The sequence below is a fragment of the Penicillium cataractarum genome (genome assembly GCF_028827025.1).
Source record: "Penicillium cataractarum strain IBT 29864 chromosome Unknown utg000005l, whole genome shotgun sequence".
In the NCBI taxonomy this organism is placed as follows: Eukaryota; Fungi; Ascomycota; class Eurotiomycetes; order Eurotiales; family Aspergillaceae; genus Penicillium; species Penicillium cataractarum.
Window position 1 is genome coordinate 5,221,864 of NW_026622741.1, and position 18,176 is coordinate 5,240,039.

Sequence of the window (18,176 nt, forward strand, 5' to 3'; positions counted from 1 at the left end):
TGTCCGGAATACCCGATCGGCATGGCGACTAGATTTTCTCGGTCGGGTAATCAGAATTCTTGTTATTGGGCGAGTCTCCGATCGGAGAAGCCCGTCAATGCTTCGTCGAGCTTAATTGGACGTGGATAGATATAATAGTGGGTAAAATAAAACAAGGCTTAGATATATTCTCAATACTCCATGAATAATGTATGTACAATTTTGGTCATGCTCAATCAAATACAAGAGATTCTGGTCAATCTTGATTCAGATCATGCTGCTGCTCCGACAATAATCCCATTTGGCAGTTCCAAGCCCACGGGGAGTCCGCAGACGAACTTGTCCGTGTAGTTGACTCCGCGGATAGTCGCGAGTTTCTCTTCGATATCGCGGTACATGTCGTATCTGTATTTCATTAGTTATGGAGGTCAAAATCAGTAGATAGGAAAGTAGGTGACATACGAGTTCATCTCTTCAATCGTCAGGACCTTCTTCGGATCCTCAACCTTGTAGGTAGGAGTATCCTTGTTCACGGAGAATCCTGTGAAATTCCCACATTAGTATACTCTGATTCACTCGATCCTCGATACTGATACTCACCAATTCTCTCGTTAATGTTATACGCCGCCTTGGCAGCCGCAGCCTGCACTCGCGTAGCACGAGGCAAGCGCACCTTCTCATAAGCAGCCAGGGACTGTGCAACGTCACCGTTGAAATACTTCTTATTGAAGAGAATTCCCAGCGCGGCCGCATCCTCGATAGCCATGCACGCACCCTGACTTTGATGAGGCATCATCGGGTGTCCCGCATCACCCAACAGACAGACGTTCGCCTGGTGAATATACGGATAAGGATCGTGCACCCACAACCGCCATGGCTGAATCTCCTTGCCGATAGACAAGTGCTTGAAAACCTGACGGTCTAGTTGAGGGTAAGGCTTGAGGAGTTCCTCGACGGGTCGACTCTCCGAGCCCCAGGCTTGGGTTGAGTAATCGCCTTGTTCGCGGGGGAAGAAGCAGTAATAGGAGAGGAGTTTGCCGCCGTTGCAGGGGGAGAGCACGATCTTATCCCATTTGCCTTCTTGGCCGCCCCAGTATTCTAGGGCGCTGTCTTGGGAGTAGTCGACTAGACCTAGTCGGACGGCTTCGTCGGTGTCGACGTTGGCATGGAGGCAGCTGGACTCGGAGGGACGCTTCTCGGGTTTGATACCCAGGATACCTCGCACGGCAGAGCCGATACCATCAGCTCCGACGATTAGATCGTGGTGTATGGTGACTCCGTTTTCGAAGATGACCGTGCTAGTCTTCATATCGATATCACGGCACTGTACACAAAGGTTAGCACTTACATATCTTCCCAGTTAATAGTATAGAAGCAATATAACATACCCGATGATTAACCACCAATTTCGCAGGCGACCCTTCACCTTCCTCCCCCAACGCAGAATCCTTCAACATAGAATGCATATACTGCCGATGAAACATGTTGTACACATACCCCCACCGCTTCTCATAATCATCCAAATCATACACACTAACGGGTTCACCCGTCTTCCAGTCCCGATTAATCAATTTCTTCAAAACCACCGGGTCACCCTTGGCAATGTCAACCCCCCATTCATGCAGCCAGCGGGTACCGTTCGCAGCGCAGGAAACAGATGCGCCTACTTCACCGGCGAAATCAGATTTCTCGTAGATGGTCACGTCGTGGCCTGCGCGGCGGAGGGCGATGGCAACGGACATGCCACCGATTCCGCCTCCAATGACGCCGACATTTAGACGTTTCCAGCCGGTCATGATGGGCATTCCTGGGGTTGGTTTGAGATGGGTGTTGTTTGTAAGGGGTGTTTTCGGGGATATATAGGTGAACAGGGTTGAAGTACTGCAGAGTAATAAATTGTCCGATTAGCTGGTGGTGTCTGACTTCATTTATCTTGTTTGGTCTGGTCATGAGTATCGGTCGGATGGTGCACTGGGCGGATCGCCAGGTTACGGGCCGCGCACCGCTTATCGTCGGATTGCGGAGGAAGAGGGAGGAGAAGGTTAATCGGACATTGACGGGATGGAAGATAGGAGAGTATCGGATGATAGTAATAATCAAGGTGGACGAATGAGGTAAAAGTGTGTTCTCTATGGAGTTGAAGGTCTAATAACATGTAAGATGTCTGAGCATACCAGATCGTTGTTTCTTTGAGGCTGAGAACATTGTATTCTTCAATATTGCTATATTGCAGGAACATTAATAATAGTTCTATAGTCTCAATAGTGAAATACACACTCGTACTTTGAACTCGACCATTGTAGCAGAAATAAAGTACGATGGCTTCGTGTAGATCAAAGAAACCGCAAAGCCATTGTAACTCACAGCTCGAACAAAGCATCGACTAAAGACCCTCGATCAGAATTCACAATCCTTTAAACACTAAACAAAGCCATAGACTATTTATAAAGCACCTCAAATCTAAAGAAAACTATATCAATCCCTCAAACTCCTCCTCTGATACTCCTCCCATCATCACTATCACAACCCCTTCTCCCCTCCTTTCCTTCCTAGCCAAACTCACAATACCTCCAGCATACTTATCCATCTATACCAGCCCTCTTACCAACATGCCATCAACCCACTGCCAACCCCCAGGCATGAAAACTCGGTACGTCAACATCTACTTCGATCATCGCGACACCTACCTGAGCGACATTGACCTCCTCCGACTGATGCAGGATGAAATCAAACAAGGTAGCGTTGACATTACAAGTTGGCCTACCATGCAGGAAAAACGTCTTTGTTATTCAATAAAGGTAACTGGTGAGCTCTATACTTCGGAAGATATGTGTAGTGCGGCGTTGAATATGGTTTATACCTGGATTCGGTATTTGGCGTCTGATGGGCTGCCGTTCTATCGGAGGGATGTTTTTTAGATGTGGTAGGTAAGGTTTGAGGGAACATTGCTGTGTAAGATATTTAATGTCCTTGCTATGAAATACATGTATTTCTCTTCATCGTTTCGTGAAAGTACAGGTAAACAAAGGGCGTAGTCGTTAGTGTTACAGTAATCCGTAGTTCGTCTGCATACTTTCACCGAGATACTATCTTGAAGAAAGCATCCACCAGCTCTATTATAGCACCGACGATCCCGGCTCAGTAAAAGGGAAACTATCCCACAATGGCAACTCCATCCCTTCCCAATCCAAAAACGCCCCATCCATTATCGGCGGCGTCGCAATAGCGGCTCCCTCGTCATTCGGAATCCACGGATAAAATGGACCACCCTGTACAAGCAGTGGAGTCGCACTACCCCCTCGACCGCTGTCCACCCCCTGCATCCGCGGTGTCGACGGAGTATCGCTCAGACTGAAGATTCGACTGACGTACTGACTTCGTCGTTGACGTGCTTGCGCTGAGAGTCGTTGCCGTTGTTGTGTGACGGCTGCTTCGAGTAATGTGAGGATTTCTAGGTAGTGGGCTGCTTGTTCGGATTGTTGCGCTAGCATTTGCAGGATTGATAGGGCCCCTGTAAATGCATTGTCGATTTCGGTGTCGACGTCGCGGTGGGAGAACATTGAGAAGCCGAGGACTAGAGCTGCGGCAAAGACAAATGCCCTAGAGAATTGGGTTAGTGTTGGAAACTTTGGGGTTGAAAGAAGATTCTGCTGAATGGATCATACTTGAGAAGAGACATCTGTCGAAGAAGTAGCTCGGATTGATGGATTTCTTTACATGTCTGAAGCATGTAAACCGCCGAGTCAATACATGCCGCCGCCAGTCGAGAGTGTGCCGGGTCTTCCTCCAATGTCTCACTGGCTCCATCGGTGGAAAAAGCCTGGTGCAGCCGGGCCAGCCGGACGCTCAGTGTTGAAATAAGGAAAGGTCTTGTAACGAGAATCACGGCAAAATGATACGAACATGCCACGTGCATATTCCCAATGATGCGTTCCTGCGCGGCATCGGAATCCTCGGTTTCAGATGCGATTCGTAAACATTCTGGCAACTGATCGCTCCATCGATTGAGCTTTGCTAGAAGCAGATCTGCTGTCTCGGTAGAAGCAGCCCTTTCACTGTATAGACGGCTCGTGATTTCATCGACAATCAACGATAGCTGGTATGAAGCGACTAAGCCCACTTCAGCTGGGGTAGATTCAATCAAGCTGAGGTCTCTGCGGCTTCCGGGCAGTAGTCCTGCGGTAGCAGCGGGTCGACCGAGAATCGAGCTCGCCAGGAGATCGATTACACAAAGACTAGTCCAGAGTCTGCATCTTTTCGAAGTTAGTTGACGACACTAGCTATCTTCAAAGTTGCATACCTTTCTTTCTGTTCAATCGGACTTAAAGATCCCGAAGAATCTACATGAAGACCTAGTGCGACCGCTGCCCGAGAGGCCACACCCAGATACATGAAAGCCGCATTTCGACGACATGCTCCGAACATATAAAAGGATAGTAGTAGGAACACCCTCACTATATCTAAGCTTGGATCTTCGAGCATGCTAGCAAATGCCCTGCGCTGGCCACGCTCGACAAAGAACTGCTCCACTTGAACATTCTCAGGTTCATCAGAACATGACTGTGCTCCGATGGCGATCATCAGATCGCCGATGGCTGCGTGAATCTCTTCACGGCTAGTCTTCGGCTCTCTCTGGTCGGAGAGTAACGCATCTGTGTCGCATCCCATGTAGATGAATCCACTTGTCTATAGTGAGGTGTCAGTAGTGCCTTAGCCGCTTCAACGGTCGGTCGGGTCGGATCATGATCTTACCGCGATGGAGAATGTTTTTATGAAGCGGCGCTTCTCCTCGATACTGCAGTGTTCTTCCGAGAAATTAAGTGGATCATGATGAGCCTCCGTCTCTAGCATATCCTCACTCTTGTAGTTGTGTGAGAACTGCGACGGCCCGATATGCTGAGTCACCGTTTCGCGAAGCAGTTGAAGAAAGGACAGCGAGGCAGCCTTGCCAACATAAACTGGAATCCGGTTAGATTTGTTCGGTTTAGTTCTTGCTGTACGGCTTATGCATACCTCTTTCTCCTTGAAGATTCCGTAACATGCGAGGATGGGTGCGATGCGTTGCCTCTGGTGATCGCGAACCCGCTTCGAGTGGACGTTCAATGAGTCGGTCGGAAGGACTTGCATCTTGAATCTGCGAGGATCGGGGACTTTGTAAATTGGCGTTGATCTCACTCCATGCCGTTGGAATACTTTCTAGAGGCTGTCGAGATATAGTCGATTCACGGCGGTTACGAGAGTCCGTGTTTGATATCGATTTAAACGGGATGCAAGTGTGACCACGACCCTTGGAGACGCAGTTGGTGCACGGGAAAGAGCCGCTGCATCGTTTCTTAGAGGCCCGACAGGCGGTGCAGGCGGTATTGGCCCGTAAGCGGTTGGCTGGAAGGACCTTTGGGCGTCCCATGATGGTATGGGGAGACGTTTGGACGAGAATCCGGGGTCTAGCGATTGTTCAAGTCCCCGCAAATTGGGGCGAGCAGCTCCAGTGGGGGGGGGTCGGGTGGTGCTCGGGCCGACACCCTCGGAAGATAGCTTGTCAGCAAGGTGGCAGCACAACGTTCCAATCAGAATTAAGAGCGATATCACAGTATCACTAGAGTATGTTTTGAGATTAGCGTATCTTTCTTTCTTCTCCGAGGCTGTTTTCTTCGTATCTTGTCATTTCCTGCGACGGATGCCTGAATGCCATGGCATCTTCACTGAGGAGAACAGCACGTGACCTTGGTCTTTCGGATGTTCCTCCAAGTAGAGCCTCAAGACTTTAGAATTACTTCCAATCATTCCAATCCTGACCATTAGTTTGTTGAAAATATATATCTGGACCTGTCATACCTCCACTCCATTTCTATACTGCGGGAGTCTCAACCTCGGATTTCAAATACGTGGTACTTTCTGTAGGTCTTTCTCTAATGAATTGACCGTATATGGACATGGATCTTTGTTTCATATTTAAAGCAAATACTTGTCTGAATCCATATCAGAAGTTGTACACCTTACAGAGCTTAATCAGATCCATGACCATCCGGATGACAGTGGAAGTAATGGAGTGGGTCGCCCTCAGCTACAACATAGACGGTAGTTCTAAGTTTATGGCATATTTAGGTAAACCTTTCTCCATCTCCATCGCTACGGAGTTGAGTTCGGTAATAATATGGCAGCTGCTCGGTATGACCGTATCGGCAAGCCGACCTCCGAGGCTCCGTAGTACCGGGCAAGTTCCGGTACTTCAGCAGGCAGACGCTACTGTCTCAGTTTACTCCAAAAGATGACACCCGGTGTGAATAACGGAAACTGGAATTATGGAAACAAATGATCAAAAAGAAATTGTCGAGAAGCTCCAGACTCTCTCCGTCAAGAGCTCCAACCAATCAGACAAGGGTAAATGAAGAGAGAAAACTTTTCTGCCGCAGGTCTCGTAAGGGGATCCACCATCCAGGGGCGGAAGAGATCTCACTGGTTGACAGTATACACCGCCCACTCCATCCAAACAAATCAGACAAACACAACCGAGAAAATCGCTTAGCCGCTAGCGTCCCGGGGACCCACTCTCACCACCTATAAAGCCAGCTCTTCCCCCGATCCAATTTCTGTTTTTCAAGCGACTCTACGTATGTGCCTCCCACCCCCTACAGTGCAAATCACACTGTACTCTCTTGATGCACCTGCTAACCTCCCTCCCTCTACAGTTCAAAGAATCACTTTAGAGTAGACGTCCCACTTCTAAGCTCTTTAAACGAGCCACAGAATCTTCACCCTTGCTGATGACTGCTATGTCCTCGATGCCCTAAAGTGAAGCCATTTGGACTCCCGCCTCGACCGACACGCGTGCTCTTCGGGGCGTCTGCATGTTGGTCTAGGGAGTGGTGATGATCTTGACCTGGTCTCGGCGTCTGACTTCGGTCGGCTGGTCCTGGTGGGTGTCGAGGAGGTCTGAAAGGTGCTTTGATTTTCTCTTCTTTTTTCCTTTGATGTTGGGGATCGAGAATTGGGAATTGGGCGGTTGTGAATTGAGTCTGTTGGTTTGGTATAGCTTCATAGTTATAATGAATTTTTTCTATTTTTCAGTCAGCTTTTGCCAGTACTTTTTATCACTGTAAACCTGCCAAGCCAATTTATTATCAACGCTGCTAGGCTCGGATACCTCCACGTTGTCTACAGAGTATAGTTGTCGATCATTCGTCATGGCATGTCATTGCGTTGCACTAAGGGTATCATGCTCTCGTTCGGCCTGAAGCTGCTACAAAATGTCCATCTCATCACTTCGCCTCTCCTCCCCCGCTCTTCTCTCCCGATGCACCACCACCCGTGCCACTGCTCGACCCTCCCTTCGATCCATCACCTCCTTTAGCACCCTTGTTTCGAGATCCACGTCCTCCTCGTGAGCCCCGAGACGATCCGCCACCTCCAGCGCCGCCTCCGCCATTCGCGTTGTCCCCGTCATTCGCACTCGCACTCGCCTTTGCCTTTGCCTTCTCGCCCTTGGCTTGCTGAGCCGTATCACCTCGACCACCACCACCACCTCCTCCTTTCCGTGACTTTTCACCACCAGGATTGGCCTTGCGCTCAAGCACCACGACCTGACTCTGAGCTACGGAGACGGGGCTGGCGGCCATGGCTTTCTGAAGGCCCTCGGGCTCTGCAAAGTCCACATATCCAAAGCCCTTCTTCTTGTCAATCTCCACCTTGGTCACCGTGCCGAACGGTGTGAAGGCTGCCTCTAAGAGGGCCTCGGTCACACCTTGAGATGCATTGGCGTGCTTGAGGAAGGCTTGGGTTGCGGTGGGAGTCGGGCTCGCAGTTGCTTTAGCTTTGGCGCCCTTGGCCGATTTCGTTGACGGGGCAGTCGCATTAGCTGGAGGAGTTGCGGTACCAGAGGCTCGGGAAGACGGTGATGCACCACCCTCTCGATCCTTGGCTTTCGTAGAGCTAGCGGCACTCTTGGCGGGCTTGGATGGTGCCTCCTTCTTGCTGCCTTCGGATGCGGGGACTGACGACTCTCGAGAGCTTTCGTTCTTAGCAGAGGTCGTGTCGTTGGCTGCACCTTTCCCTCGTCGTCGGGCTGGAGCTTGTGACAGTCCCAGATCCCGTTGAAGGATCTTGGCTGCCGCGGCAACATTCCCTCGTTCCCTCTTGCGCTCAGACGCAGCAGCAGACGTGTTCTCCTTTGTAGTACTAGAGGCACTCGCTTTGCCTCCCTTTGTAGATGTACTGGCCGCTGCCTTGGCTGCCTTGCCAGATTCCTTGCCCGCTTTCTCTCCCTTGGGCTTCTCGTCCGAGGAGGGACCGGGCGCGAGTTTCTTCTCTGGCCGTTGCAGTAGCTTCTTCGCCTGTACCTTCTCCTGCTTAGACTCTTTTTCGGATCGCTTGGAAGATTTGGCAGCCGCGCTCTCCTTTGCCTTGCTCGCCTTCTTGTCCTTGATAAACTGCACCAGCGGGGTAGTCACCACCGCAGCCTTCTTCTCCTCGGTTTCGATAGAGTCCACGGTGGCAGGTTTGGTAATTGGCTGTGTCAAGCTCTCAAGGAACGCAATGAACTCCGGATCCTGGTCAATGGTACCCTGACGGGCATCTTTGCGCACGCGACTGCCGGGGGTTTTCGCATAAGGCGCAAACTCTAGCGTAGGAGGGCCCAGAAGCACTGGGTCGTTGGAGGTGTGGCTAGCATCTTGGAATGAGGATTGGCGTACTCGATCTGAGAGTGGGCCAGCATGTTCGTTGGACAGTACGTGAATGTATGCTCGAGAGGGGCGGGAGGGTTTCGCGGGGCTGAACAGAGATAAAGTCGGGTAAGCGTATGCCAGGAAAGTCGCCATTGTGTGCAGAGACTATCACATAAGATTTCTTACTCTTTCGAAACTTTGCCAGGCTTGTATTGAAGCCAGTCAACCTTGCCCGCACCCACTTTCCATTCCGCTCCCAGGGCGCTTTCAAGCTCGGCCTGGGTCAGTCCCGGGGGCAGACGGCGAATCAATAGCTTGAGGCGTGGAGCAGGGGGCTTGGGAGCCTTCTTTGCAGGTGTTGAAGTGGACTTTTGCGTGGCTGCCACTGGGATTTGAAGCACGCCGGCGGTGGCCTTGCCAGCGGCGGGTTGGGTCATGTCGTTGGTCTGATAGATTGGTGTAGGAGGTGTTTGCGGGTGAAATGAAAAGCCAAGTTAGAGAAGAGATATGCGACCGTAAGGAAACCCAAATGAGAGCTTCTTGTCCTGCTCGATGGTTGCGATACGGTGCAAGTCAAGCTTGCCAGTAATCAGTTCACTCCGAGGACCTGACGAAAGAGCCCGAACGGAGGGGCTGAGTCAGCCTGATTCCTGAGGCACACACAAGAGCTCTAGAGCAATGTGATCTAGATCTACAGCTCAGCAACTGAACAGGTGGGTTATTGTGAATGTGATTAGCTTGGCATTTAGAAACCAAGATGTTTGTTGGGCTACGAGGTTACTGTAAAAAAATCATTCGGTTGTCAACTCAAATTGATTGGACATAAGATTCAATGTAAAAAGCATTATCCGCCTGAACCTACAACAAGAACCAGCAAAACAATAAATAGTAGCTTAGAAAAAAGTGAAGGAATAGAAAAGATAGCTGATCCCCCTATTTCACTCTTTTTCCAAATTCTGCGCCTTCATAAACCCAGCAAAGAACCTCTCCATCTCATCATAATCATCAACCTCCCCAACCCAACTCACATACTGATCAGGCCGCAAGATAACACTCGCCCCCTTAACCGGATCAATCCCATAATTAACATAAGCCTGACCATGACCCTCATGATAAGATTGATCATCCACAAAGACCTTCCAATAATCCCATCCCAGGGTCTCACTGTACGGATGGAATGCCTCGGGGAGATCTAGCAGCTCGAGGCTCGCTCTGGGTCCGGCGTGGACGGTCAATACTTCGATCACACTGTCGATTTGTTGGTTGGTTGGTGTGTAGCGATGGATGAATGAATCTTTGGCTCCGAGTCTTGCGCCGAGGGTTTGCATTCGTTGCATGTTTGTGGGTGCGCTTAGGTGGCCTGGGAATACGATGATTCGCCATTTCCCGTTGCTCTTTAGGAGTTCTTGGAGGTGCCAGGGGCGGGCGTCGGATTGGTTGAGGACTTTGAAACTGGGCATGCGCTTGCCGATGTCGATCTTTGCTGCTAGTTGGGGCTTGCTGATCACGCGAGTGGATTTGTCTTGGGCGATACTTGTGTCGTCGCCTTCTTTAGCAACGATGAGACTGGCGCCGTAGTTGACCGCTGATTGAGATGTTAGTATGAGATACCCACCATGTTTACTGTTGCTCTTGGCTTAATCGGTACTCACCAATACCACTGGCAAACTCATTCCCCTTCTCAAAGGCCGCTTTGAACTCCTCCATACTCACACCTTCCTCATCCATGATATCCTTGGCAGGACGACCCGAGAACAATCTGGAAAAGCGGTGATCAAAGGCAATCAGATCCTGAGCAATCTTCCTTCTCTCAGACTGATATGTCTTGAGAATGGATGGGTCACTGTAACCCTTCACGACGTGAGCGAGCTTCCATCCCAGATTGTATGCTGACGAGTAGTTAGCGACCACTTTGGGCGACTTGAGGGTTCTGGGTAACTTACTATCCTGCATAGACACGTTCATACCCTGACCAGCCTTGGGCGAGTGGGTGTGCACAGCATCACCTGCCAAAAAGACTCTCTCTTTCAGCGAGAACTGGTTACCCACGCGCTGGCCAATCTGGTAAGCTGTCCACCAGTCACAATACGAATAATCGAGCTTATAAGGATGCAGAATTTTCTGCGCTGATTGCAGGATGATCTCCGGCGTGATCCAGGACCGGTCTGCCTTGCCACCTGCCTGTGCATGTTCCGTGGATTGTAACTGGATGTACAATCGGACGAGCTTGTTCTCTCGTGGAATCACCATGACACTGCCTGCATTTGCGGAATGAATCGCGCAGCGCTGTCGGATATCTGGGAAATCGGTGATGGGCACGATGTCGAGGACTCCCCAGATGTAATCTGTAGAGTCACCCTCGAGCTGGAAGCCTAGTTGGCGACGGACCCAGGAGTGTGCCCCGTCACAACCAACGAGGAACTTGGCTTTGATGGATTCGACCTGGTCGACTCGGGAATTGGCTTCTGCAGCACGAATGAGATCATCCGTGTCGTCGGCTGCTAGATTACTTCGGAAAAGTCCGTCGCTGACGGTTGTCTCCTTTCCATCTGCGGATTTATGATGTTGCTGCTGCTGCTGCGGTGTAGACTCTACATCTGAGAGGGTGCGCACCGTGACGTTGATCGGGTACTCGTTGAAATCGTCTGCCTTGGCGTCGTCAAATTCAAATGTGGTGGGCAACACTCCTCGTTCGACTACGATGTCGCTGTGCTCCTTGATAGAGTCGAGGAAGAAGCGCTCGATACGGCCCTGGTGCAGCACGACTTGCTGGAATCGACTGATCCCGGGAATGGTGTCGGGGATTCGATCGGAGCGTCGAATACGACCCTGTTCGTCAGGGTTCCAGAGACAAATCTCCAGCATGTGGTTTGATTCACGCCATGCGCGATCTGCAAAATCGAACGAGTCGAAGATTTCCAGGGTTCGGCATTGTAGACCGTCCGCTTGGCCGTTGAAGATCTATACGAGTGAGTATGATTTTACATTACTGCAACAAATGGACCACGACAGGATGATAGATTACCTTTGTTCCTCTCTTATCAACAATCCGAGTCTTCACACCGCATCGACTCAGCCAGTTTGCCAGCATCAGACCCGCAGGACCAGCCCCGACAATGAGGACGTCCGCATGGTCTTCGGCTTGGGGTAGAGTGCCGGGCATAATGATGGAAGTAGATATGGGAAGTCGTGACTTGTTCAGATGGTCTCTAGTTAGGTTGAACCGTTCTGCCATTATCTTGCATACTTATATACACGATGTGTCTGAGTATTTCAATCCGAATCCGACCGGGTCAAAGCCGATGTGGATGTCGGAGATGTTGTGGGGGAATGACCCTCTTCTGCCAATCACTGAACTCTTCCCCAGATGCACCCCGCAAATGATCTGGAGGGGCAAATCATGAGCTATGTAATAGCCAATAGTCCATAGTCAATAGCTGAAAGACACTTCCGATTCGGATACAAAGAGGGTGTCCGAAATGTGTATCTCCAGGGCTGATAACCTGATAGCCTATTCAGTCTTGGAATAGTAATAGTCTCGTGGGACTATCGTCGGATGAATATGGCCGATCGGAAGATCCCATAATTACTGCAGGGATTAGTTTTACAAGGCAGCCTATTTTGAAGTAGTAGTAGAAGACGACCTATCGCCTACACGACCTAGAGCATCAAATAATCTCAGAGCCTAAAGTATGCTCACCTTCATCTCGTATTGGATGAGTCATGAGGCTGTGTATCCCAAGGAGCCGCATTCTCTTCGCGAGATCAACGGGGTAAATAAAGCCACGAGCCTTTGACTCTGTCAAAAACCACCAGTCTCAATTCAAATCTGAATACATAACTGTGTTATCCAAAATGACACCCCCTTACAAAATCGCTCCACATCTGGAGTACTTCAATATTCCCTTCACCGACTTCATCGCAGCCCGACCCGAATTCGACGCGTTCGGGGTTGGTGGCTTCATTTTCGATCGGGCGACTTCACCTCCTCCCACATCCGACGCGGGATCCCTGCCACCACGTATTCTATTGCTCCAGCGAGCTCTGACCGATTCTATGCCCGGTTGCTGGGAAGGTCCTGGCGGGGCAGCTGAACCTGACGAAGATGGCACGTTGCTGGATGGAGTGGTGCGTGAAGTCGCCGAGGAGACGGGCCTGCATGTCTCGCGGATCGTGGAGTTGGTCGCCGTCGACGTTTGGGTTCATACGCGTCGTTCGAATGGGGAGAAGATCCGGATTGCGAAATATTCGTTTATTGTCGAGGTGTACGAGGCGATGAGGCAGTTGGATCATGGAACGGCTCAGGTTGTTCCGATCGAGGAGATCCCCGTCAAGCTGGAGGCGACCGAACACCAGGCCTTTGATTGGGCGGTCGAGGAGGATGTCCAGCATTCGTTTCAGACGAGGAAAGGGAAATATGAATTGCCTCTGCCTTCGGTGGGACATCAGGGGCCGAATATTCTGAAAGCCTTTGGCTTGTTTACGGAGCTGCAAAAAGGAGCTTCTCTGTGAATAGTCTATCCTAGTGTATCTACTGTTGATAGAGTCGTTTGCTAGAACCAATTTGAATAGCCATCAATGCATATAGACAGACCGAAAAAAAACCATCTGTTGTGTCCTCGCTCACATTTCTCCCAATTAATCCTCCTCAGGAAGAGCCCCCTCGGCTTGCATCTTCAGGGCCACCTGGTCAATCTCTTTCCAAACACGCAGCAGATTACCACCAGCCACCTTGGCAGCCTGTTCATCAGTTAGACCCCGACGAAGAAGTTCCGCAATCAAATTTGGGAACTTGGAGACATCTTCCAGTCCCTTGGGCACGGTCGGAATTCCGTCAAAGTCACTGCCCAGGCCAACGTGGTCAAAGCCTGCAACAGTGCCGATATGGATGATATGGTCGGCAACCCGCTCGACGGTGGCATGAGCATAATCCACATCTGGCATTCCATTCTCCCGACCGGATGCGTGACAGGAGATGAAATCGGGCGCGAAATTGACCATAACAATGGAGTTGCGCTGTCGGACCAATTCCAGGACATCATCCGGCACGTTCCGGGGGTGTGGGCACAGAGCGTAGGCAGAGCTATGACTGAAGATAACGGGGGCACGACTGCCGGTCCATTCAGTCTTGCCTGCACCCAGCACATCACGCATCGTGTCGACACTGACATGAGCCAGATCGATGATCATGCCCAGTCGGTTCATTTCGGCTACCACCTTCTGGCCTGCGGGACTGACGCCGTGCCAGAGAGGAGTGGCGAGCTTTAGAGTGCCGTCCGGCTGCTCGACGATGGCCGCGTCGGCATACTTGTTGTGACAGTTATGGGTGAGCGTAGCATAGGATACTCCCAAGTCATAGAACATCCGCAAGTGTGCCAAGGAGTTGCCAATCGACTGCAGGCCTTCAATACCGTAGGGAGAGATGATCTTGCCTTGCCGGAACGCATCCATGGCCGTAGTGCCATTGGGTGGTAGGGAGAAGACCTCTGGGAAAGCCTTCTGGATGCGCGACATGAGATCAACCTGTTCGACGGTCATTCGAATACCTATTCTATATTAGCAAGAGATGTTCTCAAAAGATAAGGCTCAGAATTCGGCATCATACTGGGGGCGTAGTTCTCATCGGAAAAGTCCTCCCAATCGGTAGGACATGGAACGTAGACACTCCAAAAGGTGCCTCCAACATGTCCTTTCTTCAGACGAGGCAGATCCACATGACCGGGGAGGGTACCGTGAGCGAAAGCCTCGGTGAAGTTGGGAGTGTTGATATGATTGTGGAATAGCGCTCGGATTTGAATGGGGAAATCATCATGACCATCTGGCAGTGTTAACTCTGAACTGCGAGAATAACACTCGAAATGATGAATGTTTAGCTTTCAAGACCAGGCAATCATACCGATCAAAGGGGTGGTGGACAGAATGTGCTGGACTCGATCCTCGATGGTGAGCACGCGAGTATGGTGACAATAGTGGGGCCACAGGAACCATCCGCCAGCCAGGAGGGTGCCGAGGAGCAGAATCCAGCCTCGAATGGAAGATTTGGGAGTAGCAGGAGCAGCAGGAGAAGCTGTAGAGCTTGCTGGAGCTGCTTTCTCCCGAGGGAGATCCCGTAGTGAAGCCTTCTCGTCCATCGCTGTCTGTCGAGGAGAGTTGGCAGGGAGAAGTTCGGACTGCCGATCCACTCCGGGGCGATAAGACGCTGTACGACGGGAGGGGGAATGAACAAAGAAATAGTTTAAGATATATCTGCTGGTGATTATTAAACTTGGCTTATACTCCCCGAGATAGTCAGATTTCTTCGGGTATTTACTAATATCTCAAGGTTGTTTTCTACAAATCGGTTCCTTTTTGCTCGTCGGTGGTCACAAAGTATACTTCAGAGTCTAATCTGGAGTAGCTCCAGAATGGATCAACGGCTTGAATGTAACATCAGAAAACGGTGGTTGTTAGGTGAGAGTATTTTATTTGCAGCTCCGATCATCTTAATTATGAATCATAAATCTTAGACAGTTCCATTCGAAGGAATGTCTAGCACCTATAGTGTATAGGCATCCTTATCGTCCAATAGAAGAGTCACCGGCAAGTGATTCGACCATGATCAGATAACAAAAGACTGGATGGTTATTTATTTATACTCTTTCTATAATTAACCTCTATTCATTGCATAGAAAAGACATTCTTATGAGCAATCTATGTGCTTGTTCTCTCCGCATTTTCCCTTTTGGCGGGTTTCCCCAAGGAGTCCCACTCGTTCCGCTTCGACCTTCACTTTCATCTTTCCTCCACATCTTTTGTCCGGCACTCCTCCATCGTTGGTATTCTTGGATATATACCTACGATGGCTAGTTCGCCGACATTGACGGACGGTAAGTATCCTGATCTATCGAGATCAATTGAATCTTGAATCTTTCTCCGCTCTTCCCAGTCATCTACCATACCCTAGAATGCATGCTGACCATTCCCTCCAGGCCTACTGGCCGCCTGGCATACATACCGTCTACCCCTCCTCGTTGCTCTCTTCACCCTGTCCGTGGCTCTTCGTGCGTATCGCAAAGTTCAGTGGCGATCCAAGACCCCGACCTCCTCCTCGATTCCGTCCTCGCCCCGCAGTGAATCCCCAGAAAAGTCCCCAATTCTCCCCGTGCCGACCGAGAAACAAACCCCACCATTGATCCCCACGAACAATGGCAAGCTCACCCACAATGATCAACCTCCCAAGTCAACATCGGGTCCCAAGCGCGTCCAGGGCAAGAAACCCGCCAAGACTGTCACCGGTCGCCGTGCGACTAGCGAGGAGAGACACCCCTTGTCCATTCAGCCCGTTATCTTCTTTGCATCGTTGACGACAACGACGGAACGCTACGCCAATGTCCTGCTGGAGGATCTGCGTACGGTGGCACAAGAACGAGCAGATCTGGAGAACCCCGAAAGTGGTCTGTTACCTCCGCAGATCCACGATATCGCCGAAATCGACTTTGATGACTTCTTCGCCGCTGCTCCCAAGCCGCCGTCGACCTCCCCCGGCACTCGTTACTTGTACTGCATCTTGATCCCCACGTATAACATCGATACGGTCCTGAACATGTTGTTGTCTCACTTGGATGAGATTCATAATGATTTCCGTATCGACACTGCACCACTCTCGCAATTGGCGGGCTACTCGGTCTTTGGCTTTGGTGACAAGGAGGAGTGGCCGACCGAGGAGGAGGGCTTCTGTTCTCAGGCGAAAGAAATCGATCGCTGGATGGCGAAACTTACCGGTCGCAAGCGAGCGTATCCATTGGGAATGGGTGATGTCAAGAGTGATGCAGAGACCTCGTTGAAAGAATGGTCTCGTGGACTTCAGGATACCATTTTCGACATTCTGGAGAGTGGCGGTCTTGGAGAGGGTGTTCCTGGCAGCGGTGACGCCGTGGAAAGTGACGAAGAAGATTTGGAGGACTTGGAGGATGATGACGAGTCCAGGACCAAGAAGAAGGGTACTTCGACCATGGTGGATCTCGAGGATATCAAGATGAATGGAGACTCGGCTGGCCCGATTCCTATTGACTTTACGACCACAGGCAAGGCTGTATCTGCAGAGCCTACCGCAAAGGAGATGGTTCCCAAGACATCCCCGACATATGCCGCTCTGACGAAGCAGGGTTATACCATTGTTGGCTCCCACTCTGGTGTCAAGATCTGTCGATGGACCAAGTCCGCGCTCCGTGGTCGTGGCTCTTGCTACAAATACTCTTTCTACGGCATTAAATCTCACCTCTGCATGGAGGCGACGCCTTCACTGTCCTGCAGTAACAAGTGTATTTTCTGCTGGCGTCACGGTACAAACCCCGTTGGGACAACCTGGCGATGGAAAGTCGACTCGCCCGAGTTGATCTTTGATGGTGTGAAAGAAGGCCACTACAAGAAGATTAAGATGTTAAAGGGCGTGCCTGGTGTGCGAGCTGAGCGATTTGCCGAAGCCATGCGAATCAGGCATTGCGCCCTGAGTCTGGTCGGCGAGCCTATCTTCTACCCTCATATCAACCGCTTCCTGGATATGTTGCACGAAGAGCGCATCTCCAGCTTTTTGGTCTGCAATGCCCAGCATCCCGACCAGTTGGAGGCACTGCACCGTGTGACCCAGCTCTACGTTTCCATCGACGCTAGCAACCGCGAGAGTCTGCGAAAGATCGATCGTCCTCTTCATCGTGATTTCTGGGAGCGATTCCAGCGGTGCTTGGATATCCTCCGGGAGAAGCGTCACATCCAGAGAACCGTATTCCGGTTGACCCTTGTAAAGGGCTTCAATGTCGAAGATGAAGTCATTGGATATGCCAATCTAGTTGAAAAGGCATTGCCGGGCTTGGTCGAGATCAAGGGTGTCACCTTCTGTGGAACCAGCACTAGCGCAGGCGCAGGCCTGACCATGAAAAACGTGCCTTTCTACGAAGAAGTGTCTGCCTTTGTCGTCGCGCTGAACGAGGAGCTACAGCGACGCGGCCTCAAGTACGGAATTGCTGCCGAGCACGCCCACAGCTGCTGCGTCTTGCTTGCATCGGAGCGTTTCCATGTGAATGGAAAGTGGCACACTCGCATTGATTATGACCGCTTCTTTGAATTATTGGAGAGGGAGAAGAAGGACGGAACTTCGTTCACTCCCGAGGATTATATGCGTGAGACAGAAGAGTGGGCTCTTTGGGGCCGTGGTGGCTTCAATCCCGATGACGAACGGGTCTTCCGAAAGGGCCGTGATGCTGATTCTCGGGCTCGCAAAGCTCGTGAGATTCTTGGGGCTGCCGCAGCGTTTTGACGAGCTTTCCCAATATACCTCCCATCCCGAAGGACTCGGGTGGTATGGAGGCTGCAAATAGTGCGACACGATGAGTGCAAATGCATTCTTTCCACTCCAGCAAGCTCATTATGTTCATCGCTCTGTTAGAGGGATTGATGATGACCTTGCTTGGTAGCACCGCGCCTTCTTAAGCTTATTCAAACCTTGACGCTGCCTGCTCAGCAGCTACGTGCTTCTAGCATTGTCAAAAAAAATAAAAG

At 50.8% G+C, this 18,176-nt stretch overlaps 8 protein-coding genes across 8 annotated transcripts; 2 read left to right on the forward strand and 6 right to left on the reverse strand.

Annotated features, from left to right (window-relative positions):
- Positions 1-251: 251 nt before the first annotated feature.
- Positions 252-1,775, reverse strand: N7496_007587 (FAD-dependent oxidoreductase; the record flags this gene model as incomplete). The annotated part of the gene is made up of 4 exons (XM_056700516.1): positions 252-384; positions 442-520; positions 580-1,303; positions 1,368-1,775. The coding sequence occupies 4 exons, from the start codon at positions 1,773-1,775 to the stop codon at positions 252-254; spliced, it is 1,344 nt and encodes a 447-aa protein (XP_056555929.1).
- A 1,320-nt stretch (positions 1,776-3,095) lies between these two features.
- N7496_007588 (Zn(II)2Cys6 transcription factor) lies at positions 3,096-5,386 on the reverse strand (the record flags this gene model as incomplete). Its single annotated transcript, XM_056700517.1, has 5 exons — positions 3,096-3,579; positions 3,645-4,232; positions 4,280-4,665; positions 4,732-4,937; positions 4,993-5,386. The coding sequence occupies 5 exons, from the start codon at positions 5,384-5,386 to the stop codon at positions 3,096-3,098; spliced, it is 2,058 nt and encodes a 685-aa protein (XP_056555930.1).
- A 1,345-nt stretch (positions 5,387-6,731) lies between these two features.
- N7496_007589 (uncharacterized protein) lies at positions 6,732-7,165 on the reverse strand (the record flags this gene model as incomplete). Its single annotated transcript, XM_056700518.1, has 2 exons — positions 6,732-6,995; positions 7,082-7,165. 2 exons carry the CDS (start codon positions 7,163-7,165, stop codon positions 6,732-6,734), a joined length of 348 nt encoding a protein of 115 aa, XP_056555931.1.
- A 73-nt stretch (positions 7,166-7,238) lies between these two features.
- On the reverse strand, positions 7,239-9,079 carry N7496_007590 (putative nonsense-mediated mRNA decay protein Upf3; the record flags this gene model as incomplete). Its single annotated transcript, XM_056700519.1, has 2 exons — positions 7,239-8,748; positions 8,829-9,079. 2 exons carry the CDS (start codon positions 9,077-9,079, stop codon positions 7,239-7,241), a joined length of 1,761 nt encoding a protein of 586 aa, XP_056555932.1.
- A 501-nt stretch (positions 9,080-9,580) lies between these two features.
- N7496_007591 (uncharacterized protein) lies at positions 9,581-11,805 on the reverse strand (the record flags this gene model as incomplete). The annotated part of the gene is made up of 4 exons (XM_056700520.1): positions 9,581-10,227; positions 10,295-10,531; positions 10,586-11,603; positions 11,668-11,805. 4 exons carry the CDS (start codon positions 11,803-11,805, stop codon positions 9,581-9,583), a joined length of 2,040 nt encoding a protein of 679 aa, XP_056555933.1.
- Positions 11,806-12,497: 692 nt separating this feature from the next.
- On the forward strand, positions 12,498-13,154 carry N7496_007592 (NUDIX hydrolase; the record flags this gene model as incomplete). The annotated part of the gene is made up of 1 exon (XM_056700521.1): positions 12,498-13,154. One exon carries the CDS (start codon positions 12,498-12,500, stop codon positions 13,152-13,154), a length of 657 nt encoding a protein of 218 aa, XP_056555934.1.
- Positions 13,155-13,280: 126 nt separating this feature from the next.
- On the reverse strand, positions 13,281-14,773 carry N7496_007593 (putative dipeptidase; the record flags this gene model as incomplete). Its single annotated transcript, XM_056700522.1, has 3 exons — positions 13,281-14,188; positions 14,248-14,460; positions 14,539-14,773. The coding sequence occupies 3 exons, from the start codon at positions 14,771-14,773 to the stop codon at positions 13,281-13,283; spliced, it is 1,356 nt and encodes a 451-aa protein (XP_056555935.1).
- A 707-nt stretch (positions 14,774-15,480) lies between these two features.
- Positions 15,481-17,934, forward strand: N7496_007594 (flavodoxin and radical SAM domain protein; the record flags this gene model as incomplete). Its single annotated transcript, XM_056700523.1, has 2 exons — positions 15,481-15,508; positions 15,611-17,934. The coding sequence occupies 2 exons, from the start codon at positions 15,481-15,483 to the stop codon at positions 17,932-17,934; spliced, it is 2,352 nt and encodes a 783-aa protein (XP_056555936.1).
- Positions 17,935-18,176: the final 242 nt, after the last annotated feature.